At 39.0% G+C, this 14,731-nt stretch overlaps 1 protein-coding gene across 1 annotated transcript in view; it reads right to left on the bottom strand.

Annotated features, from left to right (window-relative positions):
* The window catches only part of DCC (DCC netrin 1 receptor), a 1,223,862-nt gene that overhangs the window by 560,974 nt on the left and 648,157 nt on the right, over positions 1–14,731 (bottom strand). Inside the window, exon 5 of the mRNA XM_086960395.1 lies at positions 13,004–13,140. Within this exon, the coding sequence (XP_086816521.1) occupies positions 13,004–13,140 (137 nt within the window). The remainder of the gene's footprint in view (positions 1–13,003; positions 13,141–14,731) is intronic.

Below are 14,731 nucleotides of genomic sequence, written 5' to 3'. Positions count from 1 at the left end.
GAGCAGTAATTGGAAGATCCCTATGAGTGGGCGTCACCCAACACGGATGGGAGCGCTCGGGAGAGGTGGCCATTGGCCCCTCAACGGGGAGGCGGTCCTGTCTAAGGAGAGGCCGCCGGAAGGAAAGGAAAGGCGGTCAAGGCCCCTTCCTGTGTAGGAGGGGTTACAGCCCCCTCCTGGGGAATTTCCCGGGGCCAGTGACGTCTGCGACGGCAGACGTGGTAAGTTGTGTGGGGTTTGGGGGGAGGTCTACGCTACCTTCTAGATACTCACACGAGTCCTCGAACGACCTTTAAGTGGCGTCGAGTTTATTGGGGCCCCCGACAAGTCAAGGGAAATTGGTAGTTGCACTTGGGGTACGCCTCAGTGCTGTCGCCCCTCCCAAGTGGGGGGGGTATTTCTGGTTAGGGATCTTGACACCGGTTACGACCTTGCCGTTGGCCCTTAAACGTTAGGATGTACAATTTCATTATTTCAAGAAAATGTTCTGCAGGTTGGTAGTTCTGCTAGGAGAACCTCTGTATTAGAGAATCTGTTAAGGTTAGCCAAACATCGCAATGTGGTTATGAAATTGTACATTAATATGAACTGTTTAACGTTTAATTTTGTTTTAATAAATACGGCCGGGGAGGGTCACTCCCTCCCTCTTCCAAAAACTTCAAGAACTGTTTCCGGTTTCCCTCCTTTGGGGATGGTGTTGAGAGGGGGTGGCGGGTATCTCAGCCATATGGAAAGGGGCGACCACTCGGTCCCCCCGAACGTATGGCAGAGTACCTCGATCCCCCCGGGAAGCCATTTTGGGCGGGAGGCGCGTCTCGGCTGGTATGCCCGAAGCGGCGTAGCCGGGGCGCGCTCTTTCCCGCCCTGGAGTGGGCTGGCCTAGACACTGACGCGGCTGGCCACGCCCTCGGGGCAGGCAGGGGCGGGTTTACGCCCGCCCTGAAGACGGATAAAAAGGGACGCAAGTCCGGAAGACATCCTCTTGTTCCTGTGCTCTGAAGCTGCACCTCCTCGCTGCACGTGAGCTCGAGACGGAACGAAGAGCCAATTTTGACCCACCCACCAGCCCCTGAGGACAGCCAGTTGTTTTAAGATGGTTCGATAATTCTATTTTGTTTACAGGTTGTGGTATTATCATGTTGATATTGAGTGTGTAATAAAGTTGGTCGATTTTATGTATGTTCTGTGATTAAAGATATTCGGTTTGTTGTGTCCGTTATAAGCATGCTTATTCGGGTCATAGTGGCCAATGTATTGTTGGTTTAGGTAGCATTGTCGTATTTATTTGGTAGGCGGTAAGGTCATGATCGGTGAGCAGTAATTGGAAGATCCCTATGAGTGGGCGTCACCCAACACGGATGGGAGCGCTCGGGAGAGGTGGCCATTGGCCCCTCAACGGGGAGGCGGTCCTGTCTAAGGAGAGGCCGCCGGAAGGAAAGGAAAGGCGGTCAAGGCCCCTTCCTGTGTAGGAGGGGTTACAGCCCCCTCCTGGGGAATTTCCCGGGGCCAGTGACGTCTGCGACGGCAGACGTGGTAAGTTGTGTGGGGTTTGGGGGGAGGTCTACGCTACCTTCTAGATACTCACACGAGTCCTCGAACGACCTTTAAGTGGCGTCGAGTTTATTGGGGCCCCCGACAAGTCAAGGGAAATTGGTAGTTGCACTTGGGGTACGCCTCAGTGCTGTCGCCCCTCCCAAGTGGGGGGGGGTATTTCTGGTTAGGGATCTTGACACCGGTTACGACCTTGCCGTTGGCCCTTAAACGTTAGGATGTACAATTTCATTATTTCAAGAAAATGTTCTGCAGGTTGGTAGTTCGGCTAGGAGAACCTCTGTATTAGAGAATCTGTTAAGGTTAGCCAAACATCGCAATGTGGTTATGAAATTGTACATTAATATGAACTGTTTAACGTTTAATTTTGTTTTAATAAATACGGCCGGGGAGGGTCACTCCCTCCCTCTTCCAAAAACTTCAAGAACTGTTTCCGGTTTCCCTCCTTTGGGGATGGTGTTGAGAGGGGGTGGCGGGTATCTCAGCCATATGGTTTTATATGTCTAAAATTTGATAACTTATGTAGGTCTGAATTCCCTTTCCTGGCCATTTGGGGATTGGAGGAAAGTTCAAAATCCATGAAAAACATAGCTGAGTTAACAATAGTAGGGGGCATCCTTAGTGAAACAAAATGCAGTGTATTGGGCTATAATTAAAGCCCTTCCCACTAGAAACAAGTAATCAATTCTTTGCATGTTAAATTTTGACATAATAGTAAGAAAACTCCTCAAGCAATGGCCATCAGAATCTGACGATTGGTCATCGTATATTAATGAATGGAGATACGGCAGACAACAAATAGATCCTGGGGTCAACATATACATAAAAAATACTGAGGGGCTTATTTACAAACCCCTTGGGCCACTGGTGCATGGAAATAAGTTCCTGAGTGTCGCCGTAACCCGTAGAGCACTCTGTACATATGATTTGACAGGGTGGACCTTGGTGAAATCATTTGCCCAATGTGTGTTTCCGGAGAGAAAGGACAAGCCCTATCAATATTCTTCAAACTGAGACACTGAATGTGGCAAGAATTCCCAACAATACTCCAAGATCAATATTATCAAATGCCTCTGAGCTAACAGCTTAACAAGCTGAAACCCCATCATCAGAAGCATGGAGTGAGTGGTCAGTCACCTGAAGTGCATCTATCTCCATACTGTGCAAGTACATTGAGATTTCAATTGTTTGATGTTTTGAATGGAAAGTAATAATCACATACTAAGCTGTGAGACAGAAATACAAGATGCCATAGACTGATGAATCTTCAGAAGCAATAGTTGCAAGGCACCAGGAGTTAACATTTTCAAAGATTGATTGGGGTTCCGGTCATCCAAATAGGATGTTGCTGTTAGCGATTTCACTAATTTGGCAACATCTGCGATTAATAGAAGTTTAAATAATTTCCAGATCAAATGGGACTGTAACTAGACCATTGACACACAAAGGAAGAAATGTCCTTACAATAATTAAAAATGCTAACAACTAAATTTGATTAGTAAACCCGGAAATACCCACAGAATGTCTGATGTGAGTCTTAAGCATAGGTTTGATGGATTAGCTCCCCCCTAAAAAGAACCATTGATCAATTAATGTGGCAGTAGAAGTTAAAGATACATTAGCTGGCAAAAGATGTCCCAACTGTGTGTGATCAAAAATGTTGCAAGGAGTGCATTCTATTTTAAAATTAAGAATGTGACATTTAGTCTCACTGTGAGCTTGAGAGAACCAATGAGCTTTACAAAGCAAGCTACTGTACTACCTTCTGCGAAATAACAGTTCTGATTAGCCATGTCAAACAGCCCTAATATTAACCAAAAATAATAACTACTGTGTCTAATTCCAATTTTTGTAATGTAAGAGTAAATCATTCAAAAGCAAAATATGTGTTTAGTTGAGTATGACCTTCATTTGCCAAACTTTGCCAATCTTGGTCAAAATTTTGATATGGGTTCAAACATAAATAACAACATAATCTGCCTACTCCATAAAAAAGATCTTGCCTAGGGGATACTCCACATAGGATGACTTCGTATTTTCTTGCCAATACAATGACAATGACAATGATTTATATTTTTTTTATTTAAAACCACACGTGCTATAGGTTTATAAGGTTTTACAGAAAGTTTTAGCTCCTCTGTCTTCTGTTTTCATTAGGGCACATCTATCTTATGGAGAATTAAATCTCTGAAATACCATGTCAGATATGACTAGCTCTTTCGTATCATTTTTTAAGATTACTTTTTTGTGGTATAGTTTCTCTCTTATCAATGTTGTATACATTAGAAAGCAAAGTGAGAAGCAGGACTTAATTAACTACACACAATTTACATGACAAGCACCCTTTAGCTGTTCAGAAATGGTCACCAACAAGAGAAAAAAACCTGTGTGCTCTGGGTAAGTTTCAAGACTGATGTATAACTCTGGATTCTAACAGCACATATGGGTAGTGCTATACATTGAAATGTACATGGATTTCCCTACAACGCTTAAAAACCACATCATCTAAGTAAAAATTGCAAGCAGAAGACTTTGGTTTTTAACATTTTGAATAAATGGTACTTAATTGGTATTTAAATATATTTGTGTTTAAGTACGTTCCAGGAATGAAAGCAGACACTTTTTAACCAAAATTGATAATAGCATAATAATTAAATGATGTTTGGAAGATTTATGAATTTCAAAGCAGTGCAGAATATGAGACTGATGGCCTTCAGTGAGAAGCTTTAATTGAAAAGAATATGGAATATTTACTTGAAATATATAGCTTTGTTTTGATTATTCATTAGAACGGTACATCCCAAAATTATTTTTGTTAGTTAGGGATAAGACAACAGGTGTCCAGAAAAGACAGGAAAACGTTCCAAACATACAATTAAAAACTGATTTTTAGATGGAGTCAACACTAAATAATCTATTGATTCCCAATATTCCTTTGCTATGACCCATAGCAGTGGAAAATAACTCAACTAGAGTTAGTTACCTGTTCCTGTAATTATTGGGTAGTGTCTCTTGTAAGTGAATTTGAAGTAGCAAAGACTGTTATTGCTCCACATCTAGGGGAAATAAGGTTATCTCATCATTTCCTCATGAGAAAATAGGCTTCTCATTGTAGCGCAAGAATCCTACTTGATCAAATGCTTAAACTGACATCTTCGGAGTAGTGCATGTGGTAGCATCATTCCACTTCCGCCACAGAGAGATTCTTCCTTTCTTTTGAAGGAACTGTGAGCAGTATAAAAAAAGTGCAAAAACGGAGGAAAAAAAAGTTTCCTTCTTCCATAAAAAGTCTCTTAGAAAACTGGTTCGAAAAAAAAGGTCTTAGGAGTGATAATGATCAACACTTAAAAGAACAATATAAAAAATGAAAGACAACTGAGGAATATGTTTCCTCCTACCAGATTAAGGTGTGAAAAGAAGGAGTTGCCAAATTGCCACTGGCAGAGCCTCCAAGCTTCCTCAGTTGTTGTATAGCATAGTTAATGACCACTTATGGATCCGTTTCAATGGCGACCTCATTGGAGTGTTCAAATAAAGGTGTTAGTTATAGCTAGCAACTTACTTGAGGAAACTCACTAGAGCTTGCTGAAAAGACTTCAAATGCCCTGTGGTAAAGAGGCATTCATAGCTGAGAGTGTTGGCCTCACATTCACAAAAAGGTAGACAACAATGCATTGGACAGCACACATGTACATTACAATAACAATATATATTTACAGAAGAAGCTGTGTCTAGTGTAACAATCAAAACTTAACAAGCAACATAGCAGATTAAACAGCTTACAATTGACATTATCAAATCCTTAGTAGGGGAAAGAAATCCCTACATGATAAAAGGAAGATGGGAGAAGCATTGTTACATAAGAGAAGAGGCAAACCTAGTTTTTTCATATATGCTTATGGAGATGCAGCAACACATTGCCCAAGCTTATTGATATTAATTAGGTTATCATTTAATAAAATGCTCATAATATTTGATGCTTTTTAAATACTTTATGTTGATTTGTCTTTATTAACTGTATGATGAATGGTTAAACTCAAATTTGTTAAATTAAAGGCAGTCGTAGGAAGGAGCCATTCAATTCAAAGGTAACTTGATATTATCATCTTCCATTTTCAGTTTACTTTGCATGGCTTATCATATGAAAATGCACCAAATAGATTTTTTGGTTGATGTTAATGACATATAATTAATTTAAGAATGTATGTTTAAGTTACTATTTTAATATATAACTGCTAATTGTCATCATTTACCAAACTGCGCACTACATAGTCATACAGTGGCAATGAATGAACATAGTCTACATGCTTAAACTAGCTTTAAAAGTCCTGAAAGACACCATCAGAATAGAGATCAATGTTTTCTCAGAATCATCTCAAAGCAAAGAAATTTACTTTGTTTGGGTTTAAACCATGCAAAATATATGAGTGAATGTACATAGAAGAAAATTTAACCTGATATACTTTTTTAACTTTATTGGAACTCATTTAAACTCGTCTAATGTCTTCAGATAAATGGTGCTCCTAAAACACTATTTTATAACAAAAAATATAACAAGTAGTTGTAATATAATCAATCTTGATAAAAACCTGTCTTTTAGCATTTTTAACTAGGTGTTTAAGTAAATCTATATGGAAGTCAATAGTTTATTATCACACTAAAGAGAAACATGTTGCATATTTGTCCACTCACGTGACTCAAGAATACAGTCTGTAACACTGTTGACAATCAACATGTTTTCTTTTCTTATATTGTGGAGATAAGAGGGATAAGAGGCAAATGAAGAAGTGTAGTTACTAGGCAAAACTATCATTGCTTCATTAAAGTGGGGAAGAAAGGATAGTTTATATTGGTTGTGTAGAAGCCGCATATTTTTGATACTATTTAAGTTGTTTAGAAACTCTCCTATTGAGTGCTCCTTCTATATGAATTGCATTCTGCTGTGTGTGGTAGGTGCTCCAGGACAGTTCTTATAAACATTAGGCAAACTGAAAAACTGAACAATAATAAAACATCCTTATTGGTTAAATCACTAACATATTCAGGAATATCCTCATCATGTGAAGCTCTGCATGTGCCAATACATCTGAAATTATGATTGTGGATTAAAACTCTAGCCATTTAGGTACATTGAGTGTAGTTAAGACATTCTAAAAGTGATTTAGAAGATGTAGGGCCATACTTGACAAAACCGATTTAATAACATTGCAAAGAGATGTTTCAGCATTTTGAATTGACCTTGAAAATGTGCATATGGATAGCACATACAACTATATTCAATGCAAAAACCATTTAACCAAAATCATATATTTTTTTCTTTTGCTGGTTGTATGCATTAAATAGGCACAACTCACAGCATATATAGAAATACTGAGTTTCTGATGGCCTGTTTCAGTACCACAGGAAATCCTAAACAGAAGCTTTTAGAAAATTACAAATCCACCAAACATTTGAAATTTCAGGACAGCAATCGAAAAATTTTCCATTTCACAATCCCTCACCCAAGAAAAATACTAACAAAAATAGCATTGAAGTCAAATGAAAATAAACAACTTGATTAACAATTCAAAAGAATTCCATTTTGTTGAAGTGGAATACTTCACAAATCTTTCTCACAAACAAAAATGCCCTAGGAATGTAATTGTAACTGTTTAAAGAATGCTTCTTCACAAAATAGTACGTCATATGAAATTCACAAGTAGAAAATATTCGTAATTTGCATGTACATCAGTGGTGCATACATTTCCCAGTAACTTCATTTTCTTTACTACTGGCAAACAGTTATGTTTGTGTCTTGTCCTCATGAATGGTAGTTTATAAAGATTGTTCATCCTTTCTCCTAAGATATTAGCGCAGTCAATAAAACAATAAGAAGAGCTCAATTACAATACCTGCTTGAAGAAATGTCATGCCTATTGCAAATTATTGTAAATTAAAAATGTTGCCTCTAGTTAACCAACTGCCAATTCTCTTAAAAACAACGTTATAAAGGTTTATGAAAAGCGTAGAAAAATCCACTGAAAACCTACAGTGAGTAAGACATACCCACTAGCGATAAAAATAAATCCGCAAAGGATGTTGTCAATAAATCATTCACTTCAACCTAAACCACTTGGAAAAGTTAACATGACTTTCTGCCATATTGAATATAGACACTGAGGGCTTATAGTTAACGATAAGTAAAAGAAATTCTAAACTTTGCACAAACACTCTCTTTTAAATACAAATGTTGGTACTTCCATTCGTGTCTGTTTTAGCTGATAAAGTGTCTGGGACATTGCTTTGTTCTAGCAAATATAATGATTGAATTCCTCAGCGGGGGAAACAGCTATCACAACGCAACTTTAACAACGCACTACCATTACAACAAAACTTTTACAAAGCAACATCCATTACAATGCATACTATTACAATGCATGCCATTACATCCCAGATGCTATTACAATGCATGCCATTACAACGTAAGTGTGGGTAAGTAGTTTAATTAATTTAATTAATTATTTTAATTAATTATAATTTTAAAAAAAATTAATTGTAATATAAATTATTTTATTTAGTAATTTTAACCCCTACACTATTCAAAACCTACCCTACTATTACACTCCCTGGAGTTAGAATAGTAATTTTAACCCCTACACTATCTAACACTTACCCTAATATTACACCCCCAGGAGTTAGAATAGAAAATAAAAGTATATTAAATAAAATAAATAATTAATTTAAACTAAAAAAAATGTTTTACATTTAAAAAAATATATATTAATAAAATTAAATACTTACCTATACTTACGTTGTAATGGTATGCGTTGTAATAGCATCTGGGATGTAATGGCATGAGTTGTAAAAGCACGCGTTTGATGGATGTTGCGTTGTAAAAGTTGCGTTGTGATGGTATGCGTTGTGAATGTATGCGTTGTAACATCATACATTCCTCAGCGGATATTGCAGTACTCTTTATAACGAAGTAGGCTCTATGTATTATCTATTGATAAATTAGGTTATCTGATTTTGATTTGAATATAGCTTCCAATCAACGTTTCACACACACTATTAATAGTAGCATAACATATTTTATTGGAAAGGAGTCAACACAAATGATCACACTGAAATAAATTCCCTTACTCAATTCTTTGCTTGCTTCAGAAAAACTCTTCTTTCCTTTGTGATGTACTTATGGAGAGAAATTAGCTTAACATATTCAAACAATGCAGGTAGAGAGATACATTCAAAACTAATCCCCCATAGCTCAGCCTTGGGCATACAGTGTGTGATAAGAATATCTATTGGCTTTGTCTGCCCGTGGAAGAATGGGACTGGAAGGATGTCATTTGTCTTTGTATGAAGCATCAAAGTTTTTGAACGCTTGATTACTTTTCCCATAAGGACCAATCTTGATCCATCTATAAACCACATTTGTACCTTTAGTGTGGCCTGTTGTCAGTCATACCTGCTGGTTTGCACTTTGGGCCAATATTCTTGTTAAAAATGAACAGCAGGAATTGCTACTGTGCATTTGAGTACAAGACCCCTGCAAGCCCTGTGTCACTTCTAAAATCGAACAGATGGGGTAAGACAGAGTATCACTTGGAAAAATGCTGCTTTCCAGAACTTTGCCAACACCTAAACTTGCTGTGAGCAAGTATATAGGGTAAAAAACCTCCTCGACACCAGTTATCAAACCCTTATTTCATTTTTTATCACACAAGTAATAGAAGTAAAAATAGATCAGATGTGCATACAATGCTTACATTTAAATGTCCACATATTTTGAGGTATCATGGAGTACCTTTAACAACATGAGGTTTTTTATTTTTGAGTTTGCTCTGCACCTTGATCAACCAACTAGAATAATGCCTGAGTATTATAGAACAGCTGCAGACTGAAGACTTTAGACCCATGCCACTGATAAGGTTTACCTCCATAATAATCATCAAGTTTGAAAGTATCTTTGATTATCAAGCCTACCCCACCATCCCTACCTGATTACATGAACTTGTCAGTCAGATAAATTGTACCAACATACTACAGAAAATCTACGAGGTGAGTTTCACAACAGTTATATTAAGTTTTGTTGTTACATTATGGTTAGTAGGAGCCAATGTAATAAATTAATTCCATTGACTTACGTTGGATTTTTGTCACTTTGTCTTTGTTACTTTTTACAGAATTAGTTGGTCTATCGATCTTTTGTTAGTAGGTAATTCCTCCCCCTTTCTATTATTGGCCCTGGTTTGAACCTTTCGTTATTTAGCCTACTCAGCATTTGATGTGTTGCACATGCGCACTCCTTGGATTTTCTATAAGTAAGCATTTAACATAGATCCAAGCAAGCGTAAAAATGATCTCTAGAATTGTAAGGGCCTGGTTCTCTATTTGGTGACTTAGTCTAGATGACCTCCAAAGTATAGCAATGTTTGCAAAAATAAAAAGATGCTAAGTGTGCTTTGATGCACAGAAATCACTACTAAACTGAATGTGGTAAGAAAATGTATAGATCTTTCGATACATTACCTACACTGGAACCTCCAAATAAAACATCTAGGGCCATATTTATCAAGATTTGATGCTGTGCAAAGCAGCAAGACAACATGATGCGCTCTTCTGCATCAAATGTAGGAGTCAGGAATGGTCATATTTACTAACATATTGTGCATTCCTGCTCTCTTATTGTACTGGTTCATTTGTGGATGCAAGGTACCAACCCAGGCATGCTTGCGCCATGTTGCAAGGGTGTCTGAGTTACACCCAGGATTGTTTTTGAGCAGGAAGGGATGCCTGCACAAAAACTATCCTCTAGCCACATTGCTGCGTGCAGGATTCCCCTCCTGTGCTGGACCACAATTAAAACGGGTGCGGTCATGGCGAGCTCAGCTCGTCATGAGCACACGAGCACTGTGCTGCATGACGAGCTCAGCTCGTCATGAGCATGGAAGGGGTTAAAGGTGTTTTCCTCTTCCTAAGTATGATGCAAAATGCAGAATACTTAGAAAAACAAAACAACAATGAGAAATAAAACTATTCTCTTTGTTACATCTCTCCAGGGAAGGCATTGCATTTTGATATATTCCCATGTTTACTAATGCTAGTTAGTCTTGATATGTGCCAAAATACATGGATGGATGCATGGGAACACCCAGTCTCAACCCATGCAACGCCTTCCTGGTGCAGAGTACCATAAGACAGGGAATTGAGCTGCTCCAGATTTACCAAGCCACCCGTGATATACATTGGCAACGCAAGCCCTTGATAAGTTCAGCCCTAATATGATACTGGGTTAATAGCATTCTTTTGGGTGACCAAAGAGGTCATGTAGTCCTAAACACTATTTGTAAAAAGAGTACATACAAGAGTAAATGCTCACTGAACCAGGGAGAAAGTTTAACCAAGAGAAAATAATCAATCACAATTAATCACAAGAATTCTTTGATGCATTAGCTAGTTACTTCCAGGAAAAAATCATGTTGATCTAAGCGAATTTTCCAACTATCAAATCTCACAAGTCGGCTCTTTTAATCGGACAAGACAAACTCGAAAACTCCATTAGTTAATACTCTGGACCCTTTCGAATTAACCAGGCTCGATGAAGTTTCTCACTTATTACCGTCGGCTAAATCTGGTTCGCCAGGCAACCTATGTCCTCCAAAAACTATGGCCCTTCTATCACCTACTTATGCCCCGGAAATTCTCAGAATTTTTAATAGCTCGATTCAATCTGGCATTATCCCTATTGCTTGAAAAGAGGCGTATGTTCGACCTATATTGAAGAAACCCACAGCTGACCCTCAAGTGCTTAGTAATTACCGTCCAATATCTCTCCTAATCCTGTTGGCTAAGCAATTGGAAACCATTATAAACAGGCAGCTAAGGGCATATCTTGAGTTTAATAAACTCTTAGACCCCTCTCATTCTGGATTTCAGCCAGGGTTCACTACTGAGACTGCCATCCTTGCAGTTACTGACTCTGAGGCAGGTAATAGACGTCGGGGATCAGTTGTTCTGATCCTCCTAGATCTCTCCACTGCATTTGATATCATCTCTCATTCTTTGCCCGTGGAGAGACTATATTCATGGGGTATCCGAGGCTCAGCCTTGAAATGGCTGAGAAATTTCTTGTCCGATAGATGGCAAAGGATTATGTTAGGACCTTATCTTTCTCAGAAATCCTGTTTGGACAAGGGCGTCCTCCAGGGTTCTTGACTAAGTCCTACATTATTTAACATTTATATGGCCCCCCTAGCAAAAATTGTTGAACCGTTTGGATTCAAGATAATCTCCTACGCTGACGATACTCAGCTGCTGTTTCCAATCAGTTCCCACTTGGAAGATGAGAAAATTCGATTTGAAGCAGGCATGCTTGCAATCTCAAACTGGATGACAGAGAACTGCCTCCAGCTGAATCTCAGTAAAACCGAGATTATGCTTATGGGTAAAGCTTCAACCATCTGGACACAATAGTGATGGCCTGGCGAGCAGGAAATGGCTCCCATTCCAAACCAAGCTGTGAAAAATCTTGGATTAAAATTAGATCCAACACTAACCATGAAGGATCACGTTGCGGCCACCATTAGCTCCTGCTGCAATAGCCGCCACCTCTTACGCAGGATACTTCCCTATTTGCCCATTGAGCATCGGAGAACCTTGGTCCAAGCCATGGTGATGAGTCGCCTAGACCATGGGAATATGCTGTTGGCGGAAGTGGGAGAGACATTGCTTGCCAAATTGCAGGTAATTCAAAACACCGCGGCAAGGATGATTTTAAATCGTCCCCCAGGCTCTTCCTCAGCTCTCTTGTTGAAACAGCTGCACTGGTTACCGATTAAGAGGCGATCCTATTTTAAGATCTGCTGTCTTACTTTTAATGCTGCGAATGGTAACAGTCCCCTTTACCTTCAGAAGAAATGCATAAAGCAGGTTTTGGCTGCAACCTAAGATCCAACTCCTTGGCTCTGTTAAAGGTTCCCCGATTCCGTCTAAGCCGCAAGGCAGGGAGAGCTTTTTCGTACCATGCCCCGCAGTACTGGAATCAGCTTCCCACGGCCCTGCGAAAATGTACTTCGTACATCGCCTTTAGGAAACAACTGAAACCTTTCCTATTTTAACATATTCATTTAATGTGACCGATTACCACCCTCATTTCGCTATGTAAGCGCTGAGATGCCCCCCGGTGAGTCGCGAGCTATAGAAAACCAATTAACATAACATAACATAACAAATCATAACATAAAAAATCACGTTTGCTACTGCAGGTATGAAATGAATGAACAGTCACAAGAAATAGGAAACATATGTTCAGTTTATGAGTGAATTCATTGGTGTGGCCTTTAGTCCTGCCATGTTCATCCTGCAGCAGATAGTGGCGAAATAAAAGTATTTACATAAATATTTTTGCATGCATTAATTAGTGTAGGGCCCATGGTTGCACAATGTATGCGGTGCATACAGTTCCACTTACCCATCACAGACAGGTCCGCCGCTGCAGTGCTGTTCTCATTCCTGTATGTGACCACACATGTGTACGTGCCAGCGTCATCATTCGTAACATTTGAGATAAGCAAGTTACTGCTGCCAATCAAGGAGTACTTCTTCGACCTTCAAAGTGTATGAAATATAGCAATTATTTTAACACGCTGGAATTATCTCAAAGGAACAGAGAAAGTGTCAAAGGGATTCAGAGAATAATTGTGTTAGAAAGCCCAAAAGCAGGCTAAGTAAACAGCCCTATTTATTACATTATTTCGGTGCACAAATATTTTGAGGCTGAAATAGTGAGAAACATTACCTCTGCTGGCATTTCTTTATAACAGATTGATAGACAACATCTCAGCCAGACATTCATGGTTAAACAAAGTGAACTCCTGTTTTCACTGCAGCATGTTTAAGTATTTGACAATCTTTGAATACTGACACATATGGTCAGTCCCCATATAGCATATTTGCATCAGTAAAGGCCATGTTATTGCCTCTTCCTACAATGGCCTTAGATAACTATGCTTTTGCCAGGTAGGTACCAGATTTGCAAGCTTTTTACATATATAAGTGGTGCTTAGGTGTAAAAGAAAAAGGATCTTGGGTGGAAGTTACCTACTATACATTCACAAAATCAGAGTCTGTGGATAATCCACTCACAGATCAGATATTTTCCTTTGGCAGTCAACTACGTTTGAGAATTGTCCATTAGAGTAAATCTGTAGCCAGTGGAAGGAAAAATGAGCATTCGTGGACTGATGCGCATGACAGCGTTGAGGAGAACAAAGACTGACTCCTGTGTTTGCATGCATTTAGAAACGTTGTGCAGATCTTCTTCCGCTAATGTGAAGAATGGTATTCCAGTCCATTTTCAGAATGGGAAAGAAATTAGTACAGACAAATACTTTAAATGGGCAGAGGGGATGCAGGTTTTATTCCATGTATAAGCGCATTATAATGTATATAGAAAAGAAAACAATAGTGATTTCAATCACGTGTACCTCGGGATCTTCTGTTCTGCCATGTAACCACACCAATCCACATAGCAGACTTGGACTGTGCCTAGACATCCATGATACTCATACATCTTCTACATCTTCACCCAGGAACATAAATAAATCTACCCAAACAGCAAGCCTAAGTCTACAATTCACCAATCTAAGGACAAGTCGGTCAGCATTCAGTCAGTAGGACCTTTAGAACGCAGAGCCCCTTTATACCTAGAGCTCATCCGATCAAAGCGCCAGAGCACAAACAGAATAGATGCTCTTGCCGACAACCAACTCTTCAACAACTACTAAGGAACAATACGTTTATCGCTGTGAAGCCTTCAAATGTGGGGTAGGAGCGGCTCTCCGTTTAGTGATGTCAATTAGAACTTTATCAACAATTCGTAAATGTTTTTCTGCCCACGCACTTCATTTGAATGTAACCCTTGGCCTAATGTTTATTTATCACAAAATGCTTCGATTTTACTGTAGGGACACTTTTTTCATAAACATTCATTTAATGACACTAAAGACACTAAAGAAAGATACATATTAACAATCATTATTTTGGATATCTTTATTAGAAATCAGACCCAAAAAAAAAAAAATAGGGACCTCTGTTATTTATAAATGAATGGTAGTCCTACATTAGTTTAGAAATGCTCTGACTCCTCAATGGTGTACTTGGGCAAACGTAATGTGATATCTAAATTGCCCCTCTTATT

This window comes from Lissotriton vulgaris, chromosome 3_1 (genome assembly GCF_964263255.1).
Source record: "Lissotriton vulgaris chromosome 3_1, aLisVul1.2, whole genome shotgun sequence".
Classification (NCBI taxonomy): Eukaryota; Metazoa; Chordata; class Amphibia; order Caudata; family Salamandridae; genus Lissotriton; species Lissotriton vulgaris.
This window is presented reverse-complemented; position numbering and strand designations above follow the sequence as displayed.